This window comes from Caloenas nicobarica, chromosome 27, assembly GCF_036013445.1.
Source record: "Caloenas nicobarica isolate bCalNic1 chromosome 27, bCalNic1.hap1, whole genome shotgun sequence".
Classification (NCBI taxonomy): domain Eukaryota; kingdom Metazoa; phylum Chordata; class Aves; order Columbiformes; family Columbidae; genus Caloenas; species Caloenas nicobarica.
In genome coordinates, this window is record NC_088271.1 from 2,140,401 (window position 1) to 2,166,311 (window position 25,911).

The following is a 25,911-nucleotide window of genomic DNA, read 5'->3' on the forward strand; positions in this document are numbered from 1 at the left end:
CCCAAAGGGAGGCAGAGGGATCCCAGGGAGCAGCCGCGGGTGATGGGGACACCGGCAGTGCCGGGGGGGCCGATCTCTGCCGCTCCCATCGTCCCTGACCCACTGCGGTGGGGGGACGGGCCCCATCCTGCCCCAGCGCTGTGGGGGACACAGGGAGGGACGAGCTGAGATGGGGGCCCAGAGGGGCGGGGGAATAAGGGACCCCCTCCTCTGCCGTGCACCCCCCGCCGTGCGCCCCCTTTGCACGCACACTCGTGCACACACGTGGCGCTGACGAAGGCGACGCGGGGCCGTCGCGCTCGTGGCCGCCAGCCCGACCCGCCGGGGTGGTGACGAGGGGTCCCCGTCCTCGTCCCCGAACCCCACGCCCGTGTGTGCCCCCCCCAGCCCCAGCAGGTGCGAGGGGCGGGTGCTGCGGCGAGGAGGAGGTTTGGGGCTGCATGGCTGGCCGGGGGGGGACAGAAGGTCTAGGGGGGCAAGGGGGGATGGAGCGGGGCTGGGGGCACTGCTGGGGGGCTGGGGCTGCCCCTGTTGGGGGGGAGCGGAGCGGGAGATGGTTCAGAGAAGACAAAAGCGAGACAAAGGGGGAGGGAGCGGAGAGCGGAGCTGCCGCGGACGATGGAAACCAGGCAGGGGCTGGGGGGGCCGGGGCTGGATACCCACCCCGCACTAGGACATCCCTTCTGGGAGGCTTTGGGGGCACCAGCTCTTGCTGGCACATCTTGTCCCTTCCCTGGGGGGGTGCGAGTGTCGGGGGTCTCCCGGGCTGTGCTGGGGGGGCTGCGGGGAGCACCCCGGGGTGCTGCCCGCCCGTCCCCCCCGCAGGCGCTGCAGGGGGTGAAGATGTCCAGCTCCATCGCCTCGTACGAGCAGCTGGTGCGGCAGGTGGAGGCGCTGAGGAAGGAGAACAGCCACCTCCGGCGGGAGCTGCAGGACAACTCCAGCCACCTCTGCAAGCTGGAGAATGAGACCTCGGACATGAAGGTGGGGACAAACCTGGCGGGGGGGACACACAGCCCCTGTGCTGGGGCTGCGGGGACGGGCACACCCAACGCTCCGTCCCTGTTCCAGGAGGTCCTGAAGCATCTCCAGGGCAAGCTGGAGCAGGAGGCGCGGGTGATGGTGTCCTCGGGGCAGACCGAGGTGCTGGACCAGCTGAAAGGTGGGTGCCCAGGCAGGGTGGGGGTCTCCCCCTGCTGAGCCCCCCCCTCACGCCGCTGCCCCCATCCCCAGCCCTGCAGATGGACATCACCAGCCTCTACAACCTCAAGTTCCCCCCGGAGGTGGCCGGAGCCGGGCGCAGCATCGAGGACGGTCCAGGGCCACCCGCAGCCCAGCGGGACGCCGGGGACCTGGGCAGGGCCACCCTCCGGCTGCTGGAGGAGCTGGACCGGGAGAGGTGACACCTGGGGGGGGTACCTGGGTCTGGGGGGGTCAGGGCTGCGCTGACAGGGCTCCCCAACTCCCCAGGTGCTTCCTGCTGGGTGAGATCGAGAAGGAGGAGAAGGAGAAGGTTTGGTACTACGCGCAGCTGCAGAGCTTGGCCACGCGTCTGGACGAGCTGCCCCATGTCGAGACGGTGAGTGGGGCCACCCCGGCACCCCCCAACCCGGGGCGCGGGCAGGACCTGACCCCCTCATGCTGTTCTCCCCCTTGTGCCCCCCCCCCAGTTCTCCATGCAGATGGATCTCATCCGGCAGCAGCTGGAGTTCGAGGCGCAGCACATCCGCGCGCTGATGGAGGAACGATTTGGCACCGCCGACGAGATGGTGCAGCGGGCGCAGGTCCTGACCCTCCTCACTGCCCCTGTCCTGTGCTGGGGGGCTCCAGCTGCCTTCCCACCCCATCCTGCCCTCTCCAGCCCTGTGCACCCTCACACCCAGTGCCTTGCATCCTCACACCCAGCCCTGTGCACCTTTGCCATCAGGTCTGTGCACCCTTGCACCAGCGATTTGCACCCTTGCAATCAGCAATTTACACCCTTGCACCAGCAATTCACACCCTTGAAACCAGCTCTTTGCACTCCCGCACCAGCTCTTTGCAGCCTTATACCCACAATTTGCACCCTCACATCCAGTTCTTTGCACCCTTGCAGCAGCTCTTTGCACCCTTGCACCAGCAATTTGCACCTTTGCAGCAGCTCTTTGCACCCTTGCACCTGCTCTTTGCACCCTTGCACCAGCAATTTGCACCCTTGCAGCAGCTCTTTGCACCCTCACATCCAGCTCTTTGCACCCTTGCAATCAGCTCCTTGCACCAGCAATTTACACCCTTGCAGCAGCTCTTTGCACCCTTGCACCTGCTCTTTCCACCCTCACACCTGCTCTTTGCACCCTCACATCCAGCTCTTTGCACCCTTGCACCAGCAATTTGCACCCTTGCACCAGCAATTTGCGCCTTCTCACCCAGCTCTTTGCACCCTTGCACCTGCTCTTTGCACCCTCAAACGCAGATCTTTGCACCCAGCTGCCCCCAGCCCTGCGCACCCTCACTCCTGGCTCCGGGGGTCCCAACACCCACTTTGTCCCCACAGATCCGGGCGTCCCGGCTGGAGCAGATTGACAAAGAGCTGATGGAGGCACAGGACAAGGCGCAGCAGCCGGAGCCGCAGGTAGCGGGGCCAGGGCTGAGCCCCCCCTGGGCCAGGGGCCACCCGGGGGGGTGCAGGATTCTGGGGAGGGAAGGAGGGGCCCCATCACAGCCCCCCCGCCATTGTCCCCATCCTGTCCCCGTCGCGGCACAGCCAGCGCGGCACAGCCAGCGCTTTGTGTGGCTCGGGCGCCGTGAAATGGGCAGTTGCCATGGAGACGGGAAGTAGGCCATGGCGCGCGGCGGGTGGCCGCGGTGGCTCCCGCGGCATCTGCCAGGGTGGGCACCCCGCCAGCACCCCCCCGCCGGCACCCCCTCCCTGCCGTCGCCCCCCGCCACCCCTCTGTCACCCCATCCCCTCCATCACCCGTGTCTCCTCCATCACCAATGTCCCCTCTGTCACCCCATCCCCTCCATCACCCATGTCTCCTCCATCACCAATGTCCCCTCTGTCACCGTATCCCCTCCATCGCCCCGGCACCCCCCGCCCTGCATGTCCCCCCCATCACCAACCCACACGACCAGCGCCGTGGGCTCAGCGCCGGCACCATCCCCTCCCGCGCCTGCTGCTGTGGGACCCCCCGATCACCCCAATTCCAGCTGGAAAAACACAACCCTGGCGCTGACGGGAGCAGTTGCACCAACTGGGAAACGCTGCCAGATTTAACGGCACCGGGGGGTTCCTGGAAAGCGGGGAGGGGCTGGGCAGGGGGGTGAGGGTGGCACGTCGCAACCTGCCCCTATTTCCCCCGCTTTGCAGCTCTGCGGGAAGGCGCCTGGCGCGGACGGGGACGGCAGCCTGGACCCCCCGACCCACCCCGAGGAGGGGGGCGGCAAGGTGAGGGGCAGCCACAACTTGGGGGGCTGCGCGGGGAGGGGGTGAGCGTGCGTAACCCCGGCCCCACCGTGTCGCGCAGGTGGAGGTGGTGTTCTGGCTCCTGTCCATGCTGGCCACGCGGGACAAGGAGGACATGTCGCGCACGCTGCTGGCCATGTCCAGCTCGCAGGAGAGCTGCCTGGCCATGCGCCGCTCGGGCTGCCTGCCCCTGCTCATCCAGATCCTGCACGGCTCGGACGGCGAGCCCGGCCCCCCCGGCAGCCCCGCCGGCGCCAAGGACGCCCGCATGCGCGCCAACGCCGCCCTCCACAACATCGTCTTCTCGCAGCCCGACGAGGGCCAGGCCAAGAAGGAGATGCGGGTGCTGCACGTGCTGGAGCAGATCCGCTCCTACGCCGAGACCTGCTGGGACTGGCTGCGGGGCCGGGACGGGGGCCGCGGCACGGCGGGTACGGGGCGGTGGGGTGACCTGCGTGCGCACTCGTGGGGCTGGACGGGAGGCAGCGTGTGCCCGGGGGACCACCAGCATCCCGGCTGGTACCAGCACCGGTGTGGCCAGCGGGACCAGGGCAGCGACCGTCCCTGTGCTGGGCACTGGGGAGGCTGAACCGCGAATCCTGGGGGCAGTTCTGGGCCCCTCAGGCCAAGAAAGAGCTTGAGGTGCTGGAGCGAGTTGAGAGAAGGGAACGGAGCTGGTGAGGGGCTGGAGCACAAGGGTGATGGGAGCGGCTGAGGGAGCTGGGGGGTTTAGCAAAGAAACGGCCTCAAGTTGCGCCAGGGGAGGTTGAGGTTGGATCTGGGGAACAATTTCTTCCCCCAAGGGCTGTGGGGCATTGGAACAGGCTGCCCAGGGCAGTGCTGGAGTTGCCATCCCTGGAGGGGTTGGACAGACGGACGTGAGGTTCTCAGGACATGGGGCAGTGCCAGGGCTGGGGAACGGTTGCACTCGATGATTCTCCCCGCAGCACCGGTGCCCATCGAGCCGCAGATCTGCCAGGCCACCTGCGCCATCATGAAGCTCTCCTTCGACGAGGAGTACCGGCGCGCCATGAACGAGCTGGGTGAGCGCGGGGAGGGGGCTGCGTCCCTGTGCCGCGGCCGGCATCCCCGGCGGGGCGTCCCTGACCGCGTCACCCCCGTCCCACCCCACAGGCGGGCTGCAGGCGGTGGCCGAGCTGCTGCAGGTGGACTACGAGATGCACAAGATGACGAGCGACCCGCTGAACCTGGCGCTGCGGCGCTACGCGGGGATGGCCCTCACCAACCTCACCTTTGGAGACGTGGTCAACAAGGTCGGGGCGGGGGCCACGGGGCGGGGAGTCGGACCCGGGCGGGGATGCGGCGTCACCTTCACCATCCTCATCCTCCCGCAGGCGACGCTGTGCTCCCGCCGCGGCTGCATGGAGGCCATCGTGGCTCAGCTGGGCTCCGACAGCGAGGAGCTGCACCAGGTGGGTGCCGGGGGCTCCGCAGGGCGAGGGGACGGGCAGGGGGACGGTCCCCGCGCCCACCCGCCCCGCTGTGCCCTCCCAGGTGGTCTCCAGCATCCTGCGGAACCTCTCGTGGCGGGCGGACATCAACAGCAAGAAGGTGCTGCGGGAGGTGGGCAGCGTCACCGGGCTGACGCGCTGCGCCCTGCGCGCCGGCAAGGTGAGCGCCGCCGCGGCGGGGACGGACGGACGGACACGGGGCGGCCAGACGGGGGGGGACAGCTCTGCGCGTCCCCCTCCCTGCACCTGGAGTGCTCAGGCGAGAAAACAGCTTCAAAGCTTACGAGAAGGCTGTATCACACTGCGTTACTCGTTGAAGCCCAAGTCGGCTTAAGGGAGAGTATTTTATTGTGGTGGACGAGGGTGCTGCGAGGTCAATGGACTGAAGTTTAAATTCAAGAGTGGCGAAATGAAAGTCACTGTTTTAAATTGAAGTGATTAATAACAAAACACAAAGATAGCTTAGACCCTAATGGAAGGATTTTTATTACTGTTAGGGATTTGTTAATTTGAAGGAAAGAAACAGTGGACAACCACTGCCTTGTTCAAGCAGAAAGGACAGGCTGTATGCAGAAATGATGGACTAACGCAGTTACCTGCAGCAAGCAGGAGCTTCCAGGAGAAGGATACAATAATGATCCAGCTTCGTTGACAAGGGTCATATAGTGCGAACGGTGGGGTCGTCACACGCAGGGACAGGAGCTGGACTTGCTGACCTTTGTGGGTCCCGTCCAGCTCAGGACATCGTGTGATTCTGTGGCAGGAATCCACGCTGAAGAGCGTCCTGAGCGCGCTGTGGAACCTGTCGGCGCACAGCACGGAGAACAAGGCGGCCATCTGCGGGGTGGAGGGGGCCCTGGGCTTCCTGGTGAGCACCCTCACCTACAAGTGCCAGAGCAACTCGCTGGCCATCATCGAGAGCGGCGGCGGCATCCTGCGCAACGTCTCCAGCCTCATCGCCACGCGCGAGGATTACAGGTGCGGGGACCGGCCCCACGGCCAACGGGACAACCGGTCAACGTTCATGCCCGTTTTTCTAAGTATTCATTTGTTAGGTGGCAAGAGAGAGGTTTGGCTGGAGGAAAAATTCCTGCGCAACTGCAGGTCCAGGTTCTTTAATAAGATACGCTGCTATAAACCTTCAAAAATCCAGCAGTGACCATAGAACCATCGAATCATTTTGGTTGGAAAAGATCCTTACGATCGTCGAGTCCAACCGTTAACAACCAGCTGCTAGAGGGACGGTGCCTGATCTCAACAGAAAAGGGTGGCTTTTGTCCGGAAAGCTTTTAATAACATTCCGCACCAATTTCAGTTCAACGCTCGCGCATCCAGCAGGGTGAGGTTTTGGAGCCCCTGTGACAATACGGTGCAGCTCATACAGCCTTACACATAATTTACAATAACAGAAGCCTTTGGGCAAACAACCTCTGCTCCAAGCTCGTCTATGTCTCTTCAAAATGATTTTCTAAGAAAAGATCAACCAAGCTACCTTTTGTTAATTGAGCAAAGGCTCGCTCTGCAGTCACGTAGCCTTAATTGGCACAAAAAGCCAGTGAGAAAACAAACATAACCACTAAACTATTGTCCAGATTATCAGAGAAATCGTGCCAATTGCACTGTTCTTAGTTTTGTTAATTGCTTTTAACAATGTTTACAGCAAGGGCCAAGATTTTTTAAGCATGTCAAAGAAGTGGTTTATTAGAATAAAATTGTTCATGAGCTTATCTGAAGAATATAATATAATTTGCCAATGTGACAAATGAAAGAGGAACATCTGTTGCTTATGTGCAACATGCCCAAACTAACCTGTTTCCCCCAAAATAAGACAGGGTCTTATATTAATATTTGCTCCAAAAGATGTGTTAGGGCTTATTTTCAGGGGATGTCTTATTTTTCCATGAACAGCAATCTACATTTATTCTTGAACAACAACCAAAAAATCAACATTTATTCAAATACAGTCATGTCATCATCTCCTGGAACATCATCATAACTCTCCAAACCCTGAATTCCATCATGAGTTTCTTGTGACTCTATTTCCTTTAGAACCACTGAGTGTGATTCTTTTGGGCGTGTCTGCTTCTCTTGGCGAAGGGTCTATCTGTCCTGCTGCATTCCATTGCCAATTAATTTTACTTTTTTAACGCGTATAGCTGCCTGGACACTATTTAAATTGACCTTTTTTAATGAACTGTAACTAGGGCTTCTTTTTGGAGTATGGCTTATATTTCAAGCATCCTCAAAAATCCTGAAAAATCATGGTAGGACTTATTTTCAGGGTAGGACTTATTTTGTGGATAGGTCTTATTTTCCAGGTATGTCTTATTTTGGGGGTAGGTCTTATTTTGTGGATAGGTCTTATTTTCCAGGTATGTCTTATTTTGGGGGTAGGTCTCATTTTGTGCATAGGTCTTATTTTCCAGGTAGGTCTTATTTTGGGGGTAGGTCTTATTTTCCAGGTATGTCTTATTTTGGGGGTAGGTCCTATTTTCAGGGTAGGTCTTATTTTAGGGGAAAAGGCTAGCTGTGGGGGCCATCGATTTCCCAGCCTTAATTTTTCGCGGGTTTTCCCGTGTCGCTCTGTCCCGCAGGCAGGTGCTGCGGGACCACAACTGCCTGCAGACGCTGCTGCAGCACCTGCGCTCGCACAGCCTCACCATCGTCAGCAACGCCTGCGGGACCCTCTGGAACCTGTCTGCCCGCAGCCCCCGCGACCAGGAGCTGCTGTGGGACCTGGGGGCGGTCAGCATGCTGCGCAACCTCATCCACTCCAAGCACAAGATGATCGCCATGGGCAGCGCGGCCGCGCTGCGCAACCTCCTCACCAACCGGCCCCCCAAGTACAAGGACGCGGCCGTGGTGTCGCCGGGCTCCTGCATGCCCTCGCTCTACATGCGCAAGCAGAAGGCGCTGGAGGCCGAGCTGGATGCCAAGCACTTGGCCGAGACTTTTGACACCATGGAGAAGCAGAGCCTGAAGAGCCAGGGCGCCAAGAAGCCACCGCGGCACATGGAGAGCCTGGTGAAGGATTACGCCTCTGACTCCGGCTGCTTCGACGATGACGAGGTGCCCAACATCTCCACCGGCGTGGAGACGGCCAGCGCCTCCGTCCTCTCCATGTTCCTCAGCTCCTCGTTCCTGCAGGGCCAGGCGCTGCCGCGGGCGCTGGCGCAGCGGCGATGCCCGGAGCCGGAGAAGGACGGCAGCGCCAAACCGCCCGAGCCAAAGAAGCCGCCGCTGCCGGAGGACGACGTCTCGCTGGCCGCCGAGAAGCTGGCCAACAAGATCTCCAGCACGGTGGCCAAGATCGACAAGCTGGTGGAGGACATCTCGACCATGCACACGTCCTCGGACGACAGCTTCAGCCTCAGCTCGGAGGACCACGGCTTGGACTGGCAGTACGGCCCCGAGGAGGCGCACGAGGCGCGGGCGCAGTCCTGCTCGCCGTGTCGCCTCTCGGACGCCGGCGGCTTCGCCAAACGGGAGAGCCTGAGCCGGGCGCAGGCGCTGCTGCGGCTGAAAACCGCCTACACCAGCCTGTCCAACGACAGCCTCAACAGCGGCAGCACCAGCGACGGCTACTGCACCAAGGAGCACATGAAGCCCTGCAGCAGAGCCGCCTTCCTGGACTGCCGCGACGAGCTGCAGCGCTACCAGAAGCGCCCGAGCCGCCTCGACCTCAAGAGCATCCTGGGCAGCAAACCGGAGCGGGGGGATCCCCCCGTGCCCAGGGGCAGGGACACGGCCGAGCCGGACAAGCCGGAGCAGCGAGAACCGCCCGAACGGGCCAAGAAGACGGTGACATTCCCCAGCCCCGCGGCGCTGGAAAAAGAGCCCGAGTGGAGGAGGGAGGTGGGCAGCAAGTTGTCCCCCGACCCCCAGGTCCGCACCATCAAGCTCTCCCCGTCCTACCAGCACGTCCCCCTGCTCGAGACCCTGGCCAAGAGTGGCGCGGCCACCGGCGCCGGCCACCTCCTGGGCAGAAAGCAAGCCTGGCTGCCCCCGGCGCTGCTGCAGACGGCCGAGACCTTGAGCAAGATCCCGGAGAAGCTGCCGGCCCAGGCACCGGCTGCGGCGGAGCAGGAATCGGTGCAGAAGTACTCGGTGGAGGACACCCCCATCTGCTTCTCCCGCTGCAGCTCCCTCTCCTCCCTCTCCTCGGCCGACAACGTGCTGGACGGGCAGAGCCACAGCGAGAACGACCTGGACAGCGACTCCTCCCTGGAGATCCTGGAGATGGAGGAAGGCGACGGGGAAGGGGAGGACGGGAGGCAGGAGAAGGAGAAGGCGGCGGAGCTGGCTCCAGCCACGCCGGTGGGGATTTCCCAGCCCATCACCATCCCCTTCCCGAAGCGGGACAAGGTTTTCCTGCGGGAATCGTCCCCGTCACGCCAGGAGGACCTGACGCCCTCCAGCTCCTCGGAGAACTACATCCAGGAGACGCCGCTGGTGATGAGCCGCTGCAGCTCCGTCAGCTCCCTGGGCAGCTTCGAGAGCCCGTCCATCGCCAGCTCCATCCAGAGCGACCCGTGCAGCGAGATGATCAGCGGCACCGTCAGCCCCAGCGAGCTGCCCGACAGCCCGGGCCAGACCATGCCCCCCAGCCGCAGCAAGACCCCCCTCTTTGAGCTGGGCTGCCAGGCGGAGAAGGAGACCAGCCAGTTCAACATCCAGTGGGAGAACAACGTCAAGAAGTTCATGGAGATCACTGACTTCAAGGAGCGTTTCCAGCTGCCCCAGGACCTGGACTCCATGGTTTACTTCACGGTGGAGAAACCCAACGAGAACTTCTCGTGCGCCTCCAGCCTGAGCGCGCTGCCGCTCCACGAGCACTACGTGCAGAAGGACGTGGAGCTCAAGCTGATCCCCACCTTCCCGGAGAGGAACAGCCTGAATTTCGCGGCTCACGAGAAGCGGGAGGAGCGGCGGGAGGAGCGGTACCTGGAGGGCCGCCGGCGGGCAGATCCCCCCGAGCCCCCCGACGACGACGACATCGAGATCCTGAAGGAATGCATCAGCTCCGCCATGCCCTCCCGCTTCCGCAAGGTCAGGAGCTCCCTGCTCGCCGGCCAGGTCCTGCACCCCCAGACCAAGAAGCCGGTGCACGTCCCCGTCTACATGCTGGTGCCGGCCCACGCGCACCCCGCTGTCCCCAAGCACCTGCGCGCCAGCGCCCGCGACCTCTTCAGGGACGACGACTCCTTCACCGACTCGGCCGACGGGACCCCCGGCAACTTCTCCAGCGCCGCCTCGCTGAGCGACGAGACCCTGCGCTACCCGGCCCCCGAGGAGGCCGAGCCCCCCCGCGCCGCGGGGACGGGGGTCCTGCCCGAGGGACACCGCGAGGCGGGGGGCACCGGCGCCATCCCGGCCAGGAGAGCCGCCTCCGGCAGCTCGGCGCCCGCCCGGCTGAGCTCGGCGTGCCGCGGGCAGGATGGAGAGGGGAAGCGGGGCCAACCTCCCCCGAGGAGCAGAGCCAGCCTGGAGCTGGAGGTGGGGGGCACCGGCGGGACCCCCGGGAGGAAGGACGCTCCCCAGGAGGACGGGGTGGCCTTCCAGTCGCTGTGCCACACCACGCCGACGGAGGAAGCCGTCTACTGCTTCTACGAGCAGGACTGGGACAAGCTGCCCGCGGCGGGCAGCGGGGGAACCGGCGGCAGAGCCCAGCCCGGCCGGGGGGAGCGCTGGGGGGGCTCTGTCCCCAACAGGGACCCCGAGCCGGGTCCCCGGCCGGTGAAAGCCAAACCGCAGAACAACCTCATCGCCGACGAGACGCCGCCGTGCAACTCCCTCAGCTCCTCCATGAGCTCCCTGAGCGACGCCAACCTCTCCGGCGGCGAGGAGCGGGGCCAGCCCTGCGGCAAAGCCCCCCGGCCGCGGCTGGTTGCGGGGCAGGCACGGGGGGGCTCCCCCAACTCCCCCAACCTCAACTCGGAGGATGACCTGCCGCAGAAGTGCATCGGCTCGGCCATGCCCAAGCGCTGGCGGCCGGCGGCTCGCCGCAGGGTGGCGGAACGCAAGCAGAAGCCGCCGGGCGCCGGCGGGAGGGAGCGGAACGTGGAGGCAAAGCATCACCCCGGCGAGGACGCCGGCTCCGACCGCGGCTCCGACCTGGACAGCGTGGAGTGGCAGGCCATCCAGGAGGGAGCCAACTCCATCGTCACCTGGCTGCACCAGGCTGCCGCCTCCCTCTCGCGGGAGCCTTCCTCCGAGTCCGACTCCATCCTCTCCTTCGTGTCGGGGCTCTCGGTGGGCTCCACGCTGCAGCTCTCGCTGGGCCGGCAGGAGAAGCCGCGAGCCGGCAGCGCGGCCGGACGGGACACGGCCAGGAGGGAACACGGCAAGAGCCGCCCGGAGAGGAAGGACGCGCCGGGTGCCCGTCCCGCCGGCCGCGGCGGCGCCAGGGCGGAGCGGAGCCCGGCGCCCACCAAGCCGGTGCCCAACCTGCCTGTGGTTTTCCGTGGCAGGACCGTCATCTACATGCCCAGCCTGGCCAAGGACGCCCCCAGCCCGCGGGCCACCCCCAAGAAAAGCCCCACGGCAAAGCCAGCGGCGCCGCCGGCCAAGAACCTCTCGCTGAGCCAGCAGCGGTCGCGGAGCCTGCACCGGCTGGGCAAACCCCCCGACAGCGGGGAGCTGGCGCTACCCAAGAGGAGCACCACGCCGCCCGCCCGCATCGGCAAGGGCCCCCCCTCCTCGGGCTCCTCCCGCACCTCCACCCCCTCCCAGCACGGCCCCAAGAAGCTGCCGTCACCCTCCCAGCTCGCCAAGCAGGGTCCCCCGGCCGCGAGCAAGGTGGGCGGCTCGCCCTCCCCGCCGGGACCCCCGGGCAGAGCCCCGGCCCCCAAATCCCCGGCCCCCCGGCAGTCCAAGACGCAGAAGTCACCCGTGCGCATCCCCTTCATGCAGAAGCCGAGCAGGAGGGTGCTGCCGGGCCGGGGGGCCATGCCGGCGCTGGAGGAGCAGGGGGGCGATGACAAGGCGCAGGGCAGGGGGCCGGGACGGCGGCTCAACTTGGTGCGGATGTCGTCCGCCCGCTCCAGCGGCAGCGACTCGGATCGCTCCGGCTTCCTGCGCCAGCTCACCTTCATCAAGGAATCCTCCAGCCTGCTGCTGCGGCACCGCGCCGAGCTCAACGCGGCAGCGCCAGCGGCATCGCTGCCTCGCCGGGCCTCCCCGCCGCGCCGCCGCGCCGCCCTCCCCGCCGTCTTCCTCTGCTCCTCCCGCTGCGAGGAGCTCAAGGCGGTCAAACCAGCGGCCCCCAGCCCGCGGTCCCTCGTCCCCAGGGCCCAGCCCGGTGCCAAAGTCCCCACCGGGGTCAAGCCGCCGCGGAGGACCAGCTCCGAGAGCCCGTCACGGCTGCCGGTGAAGAGCAGCATCCCCGCGCCCGAGCCCTTCAAGCGATACTCATCATCGCCCAACATCAGCGTGGCGCGGCGGACGGGCAGCCCGTCCTCCGTCCTCTCCGCCCGCTCCGAGGCTTCGGCGCGGCGGCGGCAGCAAACGGAGCCAGTACCCAGCGAGCAGCCGGCCAAGCCACCCGTGGTGATGATGAAGGGCACTTGGCGCAGGATCCGGGATGAAGACATCCCCCACATCCTCAAGAGCACGCTGCCCTCCTCCGCCCTGCCGCTGGCGGGCACCGGCGAGGAGGAGCGTCCCGGCAGCCCCAGGAAGACCAGCGACGCCGTGGTGCAGACGGAGGACTTCGCCACCGCCAAGACCAACTCCAGCACCTCGCCCACGCTGGAGACGTGCCAGGGACCCCCCCGCGCCGCCGGCGACGGTGAAGCCCCCGCCAAGGCCACTCTGCCCATCTCCTTCGGCCACGAGGCGCCCGCCGGCACCTTCCCCGCCAGCCGGCACGGCTCGCCGAGCAGAGCCGCCCGCGTCACCCCCTTCAACTATGTCCCCAGCCCCATGGCAGTGACGGTGGTGGCCGAGAAGGCGGTGGAGAAAATCCAAGCTTGAGGGTCCCGCGACCCCCACGGGCGCCAGCCAGGACTGTGCCGGGAGAGGACAGCGATGCGGGACAGTTGGGGACCAGCGTGTCACCCCCACCCTGGCTGGGGTCTTGCTGCTCCGGAGAACCACGGGTCCCAGCGCCACGGACCAGGCAGAGCTGGCAGGACCCACTGGGTGCTGATGGGTGACGCTTGGTGCCCGTGTCCTGCTGATAGACACCCCAGGACAAGGGGACTAGGGGCCGTGTCCCCCCAACCCGCTCAGCTGCTCCAGGCAGAGGTTGAACCGGGGCCGTGTCCCTGCACCAGATCTCCACGCTTCAGCTCGGCACCAACACGCGGCTCTGCTGGCAATCGCTGCTCATTTATTAAGGAGGGGAGGGGACGCATGGTGGGATCGAGGCAGGGAGAGGCTTCGTGGGGAGATGGGACTGGGACCCTCCATTTGTGCTGCTGAAGGCTCCTCATTAAGCTGCTGGGCTGATTGCTAACGGGGACCTGCGGTGCTTGCCCTGGGCCAAGGCGGCGGCAGGTGGAAAAGGCGCAGGAGGACATGGGCTCGTCCCGGGAGGCCACTCGCAGGGTCACGTCACCGGGCTGGGGAGCTGCCCTGGGAGGGGACAGGGTGCTGAGCTGGCACCGGGGTGCCCGACCCCCAGGGAAGGGTTTGGGACCCCTCGCCTCCCCGCAGCCCCCCACCCCGGGGTGGAGGAGCCCTGTCCCCACCTGTCCCCATGTGCTGTGGACACGAGTCCACCCAGGACTGGATTACGCCCACAAGCACGGGGAATCCCAGCCCCAAAGCACTGGGGAAGCTCCTGCTCCTACATCCCAGTGCCCTGGGGGGGCTGCAGGGGCAGGAACGTGGCTCTGGGGACACGTGCAGGGAACAGAGGATGCACAAGGGGGTGTGGGGACATCACAAGTGGCTCTGGGGACTCACAGGAGGACATGGGGACATGTGAGGGGTCTCCAGGGACATGCACTGGATTGGGACGTGCCCACCCCAGTTCCCGCTGCGGGGGCTGCAGAAAAGGGGACACAGTCCCAATGCGCAGCGCGTCCCCCCACTCCCGAGTGCTGGACATGCCAGGAGCACCAGCAGCACCAGCATCTCCCCACGGCCCCAGGTTCATGCCCCCCAGCCCAGCTCTGCTCTCACCCCCGCTCTGTGGAGATTCGTGCTGGGTCCTGGGGTGCCCGCTCCCCTCATCACTGTATGTATGTACCGAGGATATTCCGGACAGTATTCCAAATTAAAAGCTGACCTGTGTAAATAGGATGGGCTGGTCCGTCTGTGCCGTGCCCCCGGGCCAGGGGGAGCCGCAACCCCCACGCAGCGTTTTCCGGATCCATTTCTCGTGCTTCACGGCTGAGGAGGCACCGGGTGGCTTGAGGGGGTCGGTGGGGTCCGTGCTGGTGAAGGACAAGACGCCGACCACCTGTCCCCCACACACCAAGGGGCCCCTCCAGTCACCCTGCGGGGCAGCAGGGCCCCACACAGGCATGGACCCCCCCAAACTGGATGGACACCATGTAGGGCAGGGAGTGGGGTTTGGCCTCACGGCCCCCAATGACCGATGGCTGGAGCCAATCCCACACTGTGGGGGGAGAACCCATCACCGTGGGAAGGGCTGGGTGTCCCCAGCACCCCCTGCAATGCCGAGACCCCTCCGCAGCTCCCTGGGGTTTTACTTTGACTTTACTCCCTGCATGGAGGTGTGCGGACAGAAAGTCGCATCCTCAGTTCTCAGAGAAGGGGTTTTAATTGGATTTGTGCCAATCCCCAGCACTGGGGTGATGTGTCCCCACCAGCACAGGACAACTCCGCTCCCACTGGCACCGCGGTGGGGCCCAGGGACCCGTCCAGCCCTGCAATAGGCTGCAAAACCAACCCCTGTCACCCCCAGGGTCCCTCAGCGCTTGGCTCTGGAGGACCTGGCCGCCCTGGCCCCGCTTGGTGAGGTTCTCAGGCTGCTCAGGAGCCGCTCGAAGAAGAACTCGGTCTGGTACTGCAGCTCGTTGAGGTGCTGCAGGAAGGGGGGGCCCTCGGCTTTCGTCACGTCTACATACACCGGGATCATCTTGGTGCCGCGGCGGTGGATGTTGTGGTGCAGGTTCCACTCAGAAACACGCCGGCACCACGGGTCGCCCAGCGACTTGGCGGACAGGAGGAGGATGGCCACCCGGCTGGCCTCGATGACCTCCACGGCCGTCAGGACCATGGACGTCCCGGCCACCTGGTCCTGGTGCTCCGCGTAGCCCCGAAATCCTTCTTTCCTCAGGCGCTCCAAGATGCGGGAGGCGATGGGGTCGTCGTCGGGGCAGTACCAGATGGAGAAGTCGTAGATGAAGCCGCGGCGCAAGGGTGCAGAGGACATGCCACCCGCCCTGGGGACACTTCAGGGACAGCGGGGACCGAGCGCGGCGGCTGAGCCGCTTCCCCCGCACCGGATCCTCCCGTAAATCAAACGCAATCGGTTCAACCCCAGATTTGGGCAAGCGAAACCGCAACCACCGCGGCCCGGGGTGCCCCCGGGGCAGAGCCCCGAGCACCGGCAGCGCCCGGCCGGACAGACGGACGCGGCTCAGAACGCCCGTTGCCTCATGTCGGCGATGCTGCGGTCCAGCGCCGCCCCCGCCCGCAGCAGCTGCTCCCGCCGCTCCCGCAGCCGCTCCCGCGCCGCCCGCAGCCGCTGGGTCATGGCCGCGTAGCCGCGGCTCTGCCGGTACAGCCGCTCCCGCTCCTCCTGCCCGCCGAGGGGGTCTGGGGGGGGCAGAACCGGGGCTCAGCGGGGCCTGGGGAGCTGCTCCCCCCTCCCCGCGCCCCGGGGCTCACCTGGAGAGGGGTCCCGGTCCCGGTCCCGGCGGGGCTCGGCGGGGAGCACGAACACGGGGTCCCCCGGGGGGGCGTCCCGCACGTCGGCGAGGAGCTGCGCGGCGCTGGGGGGGTCAGGGCGGGTGGGCAGCACCCGCTTGGCCTTGGAGCTCATCACGGGGGGGCCGCATGCGGGGGCTGGGGGGGGCGAGGGGGGTGAGGAGGCTGCGCTGCCCCCACCCCCGGACAGACAGACAGACCGACCCCCCCCCGCACTGCCCCGGCACTGACACACGGGCCTGTCCCCTCCTTGTCCCCCCCGCACAGACAGACAGACAGACAGCCCCCCCCCCGCCCTATCCCCGGAACGGACAGACAAACTCCCCACACACACCTCTCCAGGACAGACAGACATCCCTCCGTCCCCCCTGCCGCCATGACTGACAGACAGACAGACAGACAGAGCCCCCCCCGTCCCGGGACAGACAGACGCGCCCCTCCCCGCCCCGCCCCTGGGACACACAAAGTGAGCGGACAAACAGACCGCCCGCCCCAGGACAGACAGACGAACGGACAGACCGACCGTTCCGCCGCCCGTTCCCCCAGACGGACACACGGACACGCTCCTCACCTCCCTCCGGCCACCGTAGCCCCGAAGCCCCGCCCACCGCAGCCTCCGCTTCCGCGATTGCGTCATCCCCCCGCCCCTTTCCCAGCGCCACGCCCCCGCTCTTAAAGGCGCCGCGTCCGTAGGGAACACACGAGAGAGGCGGATCGCGGAGCACCGGGAGCCCCCGGGGGTTTATTAGGGGAAGCCCCAAGCCCAGGCCCCGGTGTCACAGCGCTGGTTCCAGTGTCCCCTGTCACTTGCTCTTCTCCGGTTCTTGCGCCAGGTTCAGGGCTGCTCTGGAGGCTGCAGGACACACGGACACAGTGTTAGGACCCATCTCCAGAACAGCGGCCACCCAGCCGGTGACACCGGGGACAAGCCACATGGCACCATGTCATTCCCACCCTCTCCCGATGAGGAACGTGGCACTGTGGGGGACACACGGCACTGGAGAGGACACACGGCACTGGGGAGGACACACGGCACTGGGGTTCTGGCTACGGAGAAGCAGGAGGGAAAGCAACTGCTCTACCCACACCGAGGGACAAGGGGACGTACAGACAGGCTGAGCTGCGGGGCCACCTCGGCCGCCAGCCGGGCTCTGCTGCGGAGCAGAGTCTGCAGGACTGGAGCAGGCAGAGAAGAGAGAGAACCACAGAATCATTTGGGTTGGAAAAGCCCCTCAAGATCATGGAGTCCAGCTGTTCCCCCGCCCAGCACTGCCCCATGTCCCTGAGAACCTCATGTCCGTCTGTCCAACCCCTCCAGGGATGGTGACTCCAGCACTGCCCTGGGCAGCCTGTTCCAATGCCCCACAGCCCTTTGGGGAAGAAATTGTTCCCCAGATCCAACCTCAACCTCCCCTGGCGCAACTTGGACAGAGGGGGTGAGACCCCCCCACTCAGCTCCTGTCACCGCGAGGGGACAGGGCTGTGGCTGCCCCGGACATGAGCAGGATGGTGGGGACCAGGGGACCCCCGTTACCTTCTCGGGTGACACTGGAGGCCATGTCCAGGGCTCTGGTGCTGAGGTTGCCCAACACACTGTCCACGGTCCGGTGGTGCCGGAGGAAGCAGGGCCGGATGACCGTCTGGTAGAGCACCTGTGACCCGTTCCAGGAGACGGGGGCCATGCACCACATCAGGAACAGGCACTGCGGGACGAAAGGTGGAGGATGGCACGCAGGGCAGGCTGCTCCATTCCCCCAGCCTGGCCCAAAGGTGCTTCCCAAGGCTGGAGCTCACTGGAGGCACCTGTCCCATCCCTGGAGACATCCCAGGCCAGGCTGGACGGGGCTCTGAGCAACCCGAGGTGGTGCAGATGTCCCTGCTCATGGCAGGGGGGGCACTGGGGGAGCTGGGAAGGTCCAACCCAAACCATTCTGTGATTCCATGATTCTATGACCTCAGCTGCCCTGGCCCCAGCAAAGCCATTACCTTCCCAGCGTAGTAGAAGGGGAACCAGTAGAGGAAGATGTCGGAGAAGAATTCGGCTACGTTGAAGACACCGTACACCACCCAGTACGTCAGCCACGTGGTGTCGTCCTCCTTGTTGGAGCTCTCGATGGCTTTGATGCTGCAGCAGGAGAGGACAGGTCATGGCTGCTGCTCACCTCCTGCCCAAACCCTCCGAACTCCATAGCAAACCTGCTGCTGCCCCTGGCATTGTCAGGAAGGTCTCGAGAGCTTCCTGACCACCACATTGACCAGGGGGATCCTTGGCTAAGGGCACGGGATGATCTCCAGGTGCTGCAGGGACACGGGCACTTACGAGACGTAGGCAGGGTAGGCGAAGCCGATGAGGTTGCAGAGCAGCGAGGCACCGTAGCCGAATGCCAGGTAGAGCCCCAGGAACGTGGCAGAACCTGCCCGGGGGACAGAGGGGATGGTCACATCCCTGCCAACACCGTGACGGCGAAGAGAGACCCTGGCCCAGCCCACTGAGCAGGTTTCTCACCCCAGCAGGGAGAAGAGGTGCATGCCAGCACCCTCCAGTTGGGAATAACGACCACTCCCAGCTAATTCCAGTATGACCATCCACACACTGCACCACTCGTGCTTTTGACCTGCCGCCACCCTGGACCTGGACCAGATGTCGGCAGCAGAGACTTTACCACACACCCACAGTCCAAAGTCAAGGGCTCGAGGTTCTCCCCTGCGCAGAGCTCGGAGCCACTTGTCATTTTGATAACGGCTGCTCAAGGCCAAGCCCCGCTCCCAGCGCCGGTGGCTCCTTCTGCTCCCCGTGCACATCCCCAGCCCCTGCCCATGCTCAGCAGCTGCTGCTTGTCACGGACTCAGCCCCCTGAGAACCAGCAATCCAATCCTGCTGACCTCTTATTAAATTAAATCCTTACAATTAAATGTAAGCCACGGTTTTGGTTGTTCGGAGCCTGCCCAGCCCTCAGATGCTGGATCAGCTGGGAGAGCCGGTGACACTGGGACAAGGAGCCCTTGTTCCCAAAACCACGGCCACGGCGTGGGGGCTCGGTGGCCCTGGGGGTGCCATCAGGCAGCCAAATCAACGACCCCGATGGGGCAGGGGGCAGGACAGCAGCCTGGGGACACGCGGAGCTGGAGTCGAGGGCATTTACTGTCACAACCCAGCAGCTTCTTGCCCACCCTGCACATAAACTCATCTGTCACCATAAGCACCTTGTCCTGCCGTGGGCAGGGACATCGGGACTTAGTCTGTGCTGGTGAATTAGAGGAAAGTCCTTGCTGGGCTCGGGGACGGATTATCCCGGCTCTGCTCACGGCAGCGATTCTGCCCTTGCTCTGCCCCTGGGACTTGGGGTTCCCAACACCTCGTCTGACCCGACGCATTTTGGGGGCTCTCCCTTGGGGAGCGGGGACCCCCCTCCATCAGGGCCAGGCTTCCCAGGGGTCTTGAGGGTCCAACACGCAGACCCCGCAGGTTTTGGGGTGCACCAACCCTTGGGTCGGGGTGCAGGATGGGTGGTGTGACCACCCCCGGGGGCAGCCCCCGTCCCAGCACGGCCCCGCTCCCTGAGGGCACCGAGCACCCCGAAATGGGGGCCCTGCCCGAGCCCTGCCCGCCCCCCCGCAGAGCCCAGACGCACGGTGAGGGGCTGCAGGGTGCTCCAGGAAGGAGGAGGGACCCTCGGAGATCCCGAAACAGCAGGGACGGGAAGGGAGTGGGCAGCGCAGCCCAGGAACGAGGCCGGGGGGACCGGGAGGGACCGGGGAGGACCGGGAGGGAGCGGGGATGCGGGGGTGCCGGTCGCACCTGTGGCCAGGTAGAGCCTCCGGACGCCGGTGCGGGCCTCCAGCCGGCCCAGCAGGTCGCCGAGCGGCCCGGGGCGATCGAGGAGGCGCTGCAGGCGCTGCGGCACCGTGCCCATGGCTGCAGCGGCCCCGGTCCCACCCGTCCGGTCCGACCCGTCCGGCCCCCCCGGCGCCTCCGCCGCCCCGGGCACCGTGGCGGTGGGCGGGGCCACGAGGGAGGGGCGGGGCAATTGTGGGCGGGGCCATGGACGGGGCGTGGCGACGCTGTCGCCATGGCAACGCCCGCTCCACGCCCGCGGCCCCATGGCGGCGCTGGGCCCGGGGCTGCTCCCGGGGCTGCTGGTGGTCGCGGTCGCTGCTGTCGCCCCACCGGGCCCCACCGAACCCCGCGTCTACCTGAGCAGCTGGGCCGTGCGGCTGGCGGCGGGGCCGCGGGAGGCCAGGGGCTTGGCCCGGCGGCACGGCTTGCTCTGCCTGGGCCGGGTGCGACAGCCCCGCAACCCCCGGTGTCCCCTCCGCCCATCCCCACCACGTGTGCCAGAGGGGAACGCTGATTTAATTCTAGCACAGGCCGTTCGGTTGTTCCCTGCAGTGCCTTTAAACCACGGGACAGGGACAAAGGCAGGAGTGCGGTTGGGGGTGCACATTGCTACCGGCCTCTGTGTGCACATGGGGGGCGAGGAGGCCCGAAGGGACACACAAACCTGCCCTGGGAGCCCCCCTGGGGCTTGTCCTGCTCACGCCAAACGCCTCTTCCCAATCTCTGCAGCCCATGTAGAGCTGGCACACGGGTCCCCAGCCCCGCTGCTTGGTCTGGAAGGTCTCTGAGAGCAGCTCTGTGCCTGCAGGTGATGGAGGGGGAGCCTTATTATCATTTCATACACCGCGGCGCCCGGCAGAAAGCCCTGAGCAGGCACTGGGGCTGGAACATGCGCCTGACGAAGGAGCCGCAGGTAGGGAGGAGGCGGCCACAGGGACACACCAAGCTGGGCAGGCTCTGCCCGGCACCGACGCTGCCGCTTCCCACCCAGATCCTCTGGTTTGAGCAGCAAACCGTGAAGAGGCGGACGAAGAGAAGCGCCGGTGTGGTGCCCACAGATCCCTGGTTCCACAAACAGTGGTACATGGTGAGATTTTGCCAGTCTCTCTTCTAATCCTCGAGCAAATCACCTCCCCGCTGCGTAAAGAGGACTAACACCAACAGTGCTGAGGCAGCAGGAGAGCCCCTGAAGGTCACCCGAACTGGGCGAATTCAATCCATTTTCCAGAACAATGACATCAATCCTGATCTAAACATCCTCACTGCTTGGAGCAAAGGCTACACCGGGCTGGGGGTCGTGCTGAGCGTCCTGGACGATGGGATTGAGAAGGACCATCCGGACCTGGCCGCCAACTATGTAACTACGCCGGGCTGCAGGAACCGGCTCCTTCAGGGCATCACATCTCCAGGGGAGGGTGGGAACTGGTGCCTTCGTCCCACCTGCGCGACGGTGCAGTGGGAACTCAGCCTCCCCGGGGCTGGATCAAAAGGTTTGGTGGCTCCTGCTGTGAATTTTCACATCAAGGAAACATTAGAACTTGTACCCACTCAAGCCCCCCAAATAGGTGTAATTATAGCAAGCTGCAAAGCCAGTAAAGCTGGTAAACCCTCACGTGCTCCCAGAGCCGAGAGGAGAGAACGGGTAAATCCTGGTTGTGGTTTATAGCAACAGCATTTTGGTGGTTTGCAGCTCCCCTCTCCTGCCTGCGCTGCCGCTGAGGCTGCGACTCTCCACGGAGCGTGAGCCTGTGAGCAAAGGAGCACAGCCATGTGCAAGGTTACACCCAATTTCCAACGACTCCAGCTTAACCCCAGGCAGTGCCTGGGTGCAAAGGCTGCCCCCCCCTTGCCCAGGCATACAGTGAGATCGTGGGCAAGCAGGGCAAACTGTGCTGCCAGACACCAGGCGAAGCACCAGGAGCCTGTGTTGTGCTGTGACAACGCCCGTGAAAAGGGGGTTTGCTCATGTCAGTGCCTCTTTTTGCAATAGGACCCTCTGGCAAGTTATGACTTCAACAGCTATGACCCCAACCCCCAGCCCAGGTACACTGTCAGGGATGAGAACCGGTGAGTTTTGCCAGCTAAATATCCAAGCAAACCTGTGCCAGGTGCTTCACCTCGGGGGGCTGAGGCTGCCCCAGGCCCCTCATGGGGGATGGCTCAGGGGACAGCTCTGTCCCTCAGGCATGGGACACGTTGTGCCGGAGAAGTGGCTGCCGTAGCCAACAACCGGGTCTGCGGAGCAGGTGTCGCGTACAACGCCAGAGTCGGAGGTGAGCCTGCGGAAGGGAGCGTGGCAAAGGGGGTTAAAAGCTGGTAGAACTCCCTGGGCTTAATTGCAAAGGGCTTAATGAGCAGATTTGGGAACCAGCTTGCGGCAGCCTGATCTCCTTAGGGTAACATGGCATGAAAGGTGCACAGTGCATTGCGGGGTGAAGGGGGGCAGTGAGATGCTGCTCAGCTCTTACGTTCCCCTGTGCGAGGGTCCTGTCCCCACGGAGCCGGCGTGGCCCCCCCGAGAGCCGCCGCTCCCCGTCCTGGCCCTGCAGGTGTGCGGATGCTGGACGGTGCCGTCACGGACGTGGTGGAGGCTCAGTCCCTCAGCTTGCGGCCCCAGCACGTCCACGTCTACAGCGCCAGCTGGGGACCCACGGATGACGGCAAGACCGTGGACGGGCCGGGCGTGCTGGCTGCGGAGGCTTTCCACAGAGGTGTCACCCAGGTAAGCGTGGGGACAGCATTGGGGACCACGCTGGGACAACGGCTCCCTGCTCACCCCCCTCTGCCTGTTCCCTGCCAGGGACGGGGTGGTCTCGGCTCCATCTTCATCTGGGCCTCTGGCAACGGCGGCATCAACTACGACAACTGCAACTGCGACGGCTACGCCAACAGCATCTACACGCTGGCGGTGGGCAGCGTGCTGGCGGGCGGGCGCAGGCCCCGCTACGGCGAGGGCTGCGCCGCCATCCTCACCACCACCTACAGCAGCAGGAGCAGGAGCGAGGTGCAGATCGTGAGTGTGACACCGGTGACACCAGCTCCCGGCACAGAGCGGGCTCAGCCGAGCCCTCCTGACCTGGGGAGGGACAGGGGGGCTTTACCAATGTCTCCGCGTTAGACCCCAAAAAGCACAAAGACACTCAATTCCAGGCAGTCCTGCCCTGCGCTCCGGCAGCAGGCAATGGTGCTAAGACCCCCTGTCCCCCCAGGTGACCACCGACCTGCACCACCGCTGCACCGACAAGCACACGGGCACCTCCGCTTCGGCCCCGCTGGCCGCCGGGATCATCGCCCTGGCGCTGGAGGCCAAGTAGGTGACACCGTGGGACAGTCCCCGGGGAGAACCTGGTGCTGCACCAGGACCCCGCAGGGACAGGGAAGCGTGACTTTGCTGGCAGGGAGATTTTGGGGGTGCAGAGCTGGGGTCTCCTGGGGCGGCAGCTTCCCCTGGGCACTGCGGGAGCGCGGCCAGAGGAGAGTTGTCCTCTGGAGGTCTCTGTTGCTCCCATTTCGGCAGTGAAGGAGGCTGTGGTGGGACCAGTTTGGAACCAGCCAGCTGACTTACCCACCTCAGAACAGCCCAATCTCGCCCTCCGAAGCAAACCCAAAGCCAAGCCCTGTCCCCACGTCCTCCTTGCTTCCAGCCCGGCGCTGACCTGGCGGGACATGCAGCATCTCGTGGTGAGGAGCTCCCAGCCCGTTCACCTGCAGGCAGAGGACTGGGCTGTGAACGGCGTTGGGCGCAAGGGTGAGCTCTGGGCTCGGCCACTGCCTGTCCTGCCTCCCTCCACGGCTGCGGGGGGACGTGCTGCCCCCCAAACTGGCCTGGGGCATCTCACGTGTCCTCTCTTGGGTGGCACCTGCTCTGCAGTGAGCCACCACTACGGCTACGGGCTGCTGGACGCTGGGCGGCTGGTGGAGATGGCCAAGGCGTGGACGGGGACTCGGCCTCAGCGCACGTGTTCGGTCAAGGCTCTTCACACCCCCCGGTAAGGGACAATGTCCCCTGGGTCCAATCTCACAGGGGGACCTTCTTGGAGCAAAGTTGTGCTGTGGCCGCTGCAGGAAAGTGGTTTGTGCTGCAGGGCAGCTGCTGCCGTAACCACAGGGCTGTGCTGGGGGGCCGTGGGGGGCAGGATGTCCACGGAGGGGGAGAGACGCCCTCAGCCGTCTCACACCTCGCAGGAAGATCGGCTCCCAGCTCACCATCTCCACAGACGCCTCCTCCTGCTCGGGGAGGACCAAACGCATCCGCTCCCTGGAGCACGTCCAGGTCCAGCTGTCTCTGAGCTACAGCCGCAGGGGCGACCTGGTGATCGCCCTGACCAGCCCCATGGGGACCACGTCCACACTGGTGACCGTGCGGTGAGGACATCAGCCAAAACTCCTTTGCGGCCCCTGCCACGTCCTGGCGCTGCCTTGTTGTACTAAGAACAGGGTGGCTCTGGGGCCCCCATGGGGTTTATCCTCTCCCCAGCCCCCGGCTGTCACTCCTGGCTCTGCTTTCCTCTCCCCAGCCCGTACGACACCAGTGACCAGGGCTACAGGGACTGGACCTTCATGTCCACACACTTCTGGGACGAGAACCCCAATGGGACCTGGACGCTCCGGCTGGAGAACGAGGGCGATGCCTATAACACAGGTGGGTGTCAGGGCCCCAGGGGTGACCCATCCCATTCACCAGGGTCATCCCATACCTCTTGCCTCGTCCTTCTCCCTCTTTAATCAGCAACTTGTTGGCTTGTCCTTGTCACCTCCCAGGGCCTGGCCAGACCCTCTTTTTGTGCAGGGCTGTGTTTTTTTGAGGGTCAGCACACAGGAGGGGGGCACAGCTCTCTCTCCCTACACAACCCCAGAGCTTCCAGCCCCACATCCACCAGCTCGCGAGATCCTGGACCCTGGAGGGTGGGAACGCGGCTGCCACCAGCACCGAGTCCTGTCCCTCCTTGTCCCCAGGTCTGCTCACCAGCGTCACCCTGCGCCTCCACGGCACCAACGAGGACATGAGGACCCGGCGCTTCGTGGCCACGGACACGTGCCTGAGGCGGGACGCGCGGGGAGCGTGCGAGGGCGAGTCCCGGGGCAGGAGGGGACGGTGCCGTTGGCACTGGTGGCCCCGCAGCCCAGCTGATGCCACCGTCCCTCTCGCAGAGTGCGGCAGCTCCCTGTACAGCCACCAGCGCTCCTGCCTGTCCTACTGCCCCCCGCGCTACTACGGCCAGACCCGCAGAGCCACCCGCGTCTGCGCCAGCTGCCACCCCTCCTGCTACACGTGCCAGGGCGCCTCGGCCAACAACTGCACGGCCTGTGCCCCCCCCTGCACCTTGGAGGAGCAAACCCGCTCCTGCTCCCCGCCGCGGGGCGTCCCTGCCGAGGGGGGGCCGCAGAGGGACCTGTTCCCCCTCCTCGTCTGCGGGGGCCTGATCCTCGCAGCAGGGTTCTATGTCACATCCCGTGTGGCCTTTTGCTTCGTGAAAGGTACGTCCTGCTGTCCCCAGGCTGGAAGGACAGCGTGACACGTGCAGGGACACAGGCGGCTGGATCCCAGCCTGGGACAGAGCTGCCCTCACCCGCCTTCCAAAATAAACCACTTGTTGCCTTTCTGGACCGCTCTGTCGGAAGGGTGACTTCCCTGGCTTGATGGTTTCCCTCCCCGCCTGCCTTGTCCCCCCATGTCCCTGGGGGCCCGGCTCTGCATGCTGCCGCGTGGGAGCCCTGTGCCCTTTCCCAGGCACGGAGGGGCCGTGGGGATGAGGAGATGTGACCTCCCTCCGAACAGCTGCACCCGAGCGACCGCAGCCACCGCACAAACTTTGCCACAAGGCCCCGTGGCTTTTGGCAGGGGGGTGGCAGTCGGACCCCAAACCGCCACTGCTGTGCAGCGCCCAGCGCGGTGCAGCCCCGGCTCATGTTCGCCAGCAGCTTTTAGTCTTTCGACGAGGGGGTCCCGCGGCTGCTGCACCCCATGGCCACCCCGCTCTCGCCCCAGCTCTCCCCACGCTGTCCCACAGGGCTGGCAGCAGCTGTGCCCGGCACACAGCGCGGCACCGGGACAGCCGCCAGCGGGGGCCGTCCTGGGGGCACCGGCACCACGAGGGCTTGGCCACCGGACTGCAGCCCCCAGCTGCCCCGGGACACGGCTGTGGCGGGGCAGGGTGGGGACAGTTTGTCCCCCAGCCCTGTGCCATCCCCGTGTTTGCACAGCTGAGGAGCTACAGAGAGCGAGACCTTTGTCCAAGTGTGTAATCGCCCGTGAAACAGCCCGGACAGAAAACAGACGGGAGGAGCCGGAGCTTTTCCTCCAAAAGAGC

General features: G+C 65.2%; 4 protein-coding genes across 5 annotated transcripts; 2 read left to right on the forward strand and 2 right to left on the reverse strand.

Moving 5' to 3' along the window:
- Positions 1-828: 828 nt before the first annotated feature.
- Positions 829-12,891, forward strand: APC2 (APC regulator of WNT signaling pathway 2). The gene is made up of 14 exons (XM_065652826.1): positions 829-984; positions 1,072-1,162; positions 1,234-1,399; positions 1,471-1,579; positions 1,671-1,784; positions 2,534-2,611; positions 3,350-3,427; positions 3,507-3,891; positions 4,393-4,488; positions 4,580-4,719; positions 4,801-4,878; positions 4,961-5,077; positions 5,681-5,895; positions 7,512-12,891. Exons 1-14 carry the CDS (start codon positions 844-846, stop codon positions 12,889-12,891), a joined length of 7,188 nt encoding a protein of 2,395 aa, XP_065508898.1. The 5' UTR covers positions 829-843.
- On the forward strand, positions 12,081-25,808 carry PCSK4 (proprotein convertase subtilisin/kexin type 4). Its single transcript, XM_065652849.1, has 17 exons — positions 12,081-12,150; positions 19,904-20,043; positions 20,409-20,513; positions 20,592-20,687; positions 20,829-20,957; positions 21,591-21,667; positions 21,785-21,873; positions 22,150-22,322; positions 22,401-22,613; positions 22,810-22,910; positions 23,245-23,348; positions 23,472-23,589; positions 23,786-23,965; positions 24,118-24,242; positions 24,557-24,670; positions 24,752-25,078; positions 25,612-25,808. Exons 3-17 carry the CDS (start codon positions 20,412-20,414, stop codon positions 25,806-25,808), a joined length of 2,145 nt encoding a protein of 714 aa, XP_065508921.1. The 5' UTR covers positions 12,081-12,150; positions 19,904-20,043; positions 20,409-20,411.
- On the reverse strand, positions 14,632-16,342 carry C27H19orf25 (chromosome 27 C19orf25 homolog). The gene is made up of 3 exons (XM_065652616.1): positions 16,286-16,342; positions 15,724-15,900; positions 14,632-15,651 (listed from the first exon to the last, which is right to left on the reverse strand). Exons 2-3 carry the CDS (start codon positions 15,875-15,877, stop codon positions 15,473-15,475), a joined length of 333 nt encoding a protein of 110 aa, XP_065508688.1. The 5' UTR covers positions 15,878-15,900; positions 16,286-16,342; the 3' UTR covers positions 14,632-15,472.
- On the reverse strand, positions 16,531-19,691 carry REEP6 (receptor accessory protein 6). 2 transcript variants are annotated; one of them, XM_065652827.1, is made up of 6 exons: positions 19,562-19,691; positions 18,083-18,176; positions 17,749-17,887; positions 17,297-17,465; positions 16,871-16,938; positions 16,531-16,615 (listed from the first exon to the last, which is right to left on the reverse strand). In XM_065652827.1, exons 1-6 carry the CDS (start codon positions 19,674-19,676, stop codon positions 16,598-16,600), a joined length of 603 nt encoding a protein of 200 aa, XP_065508899.1. In that variant the 5' UTR covers positions 19,677-19,691; the 3' UTR covers positions 16,531-16,597. The 2 variants fall into 2 exon arrangements, with proteins under 2 accessions (XP_065508899.1, XP_065508900.1); XM_065652828.1 differs by lacking the exon at positions 16,871-16,938 and having other exon boundaries at positions 16,535-16,615.
- Positions 25,809-25,911: the final 103 nt, after the last annotated feature.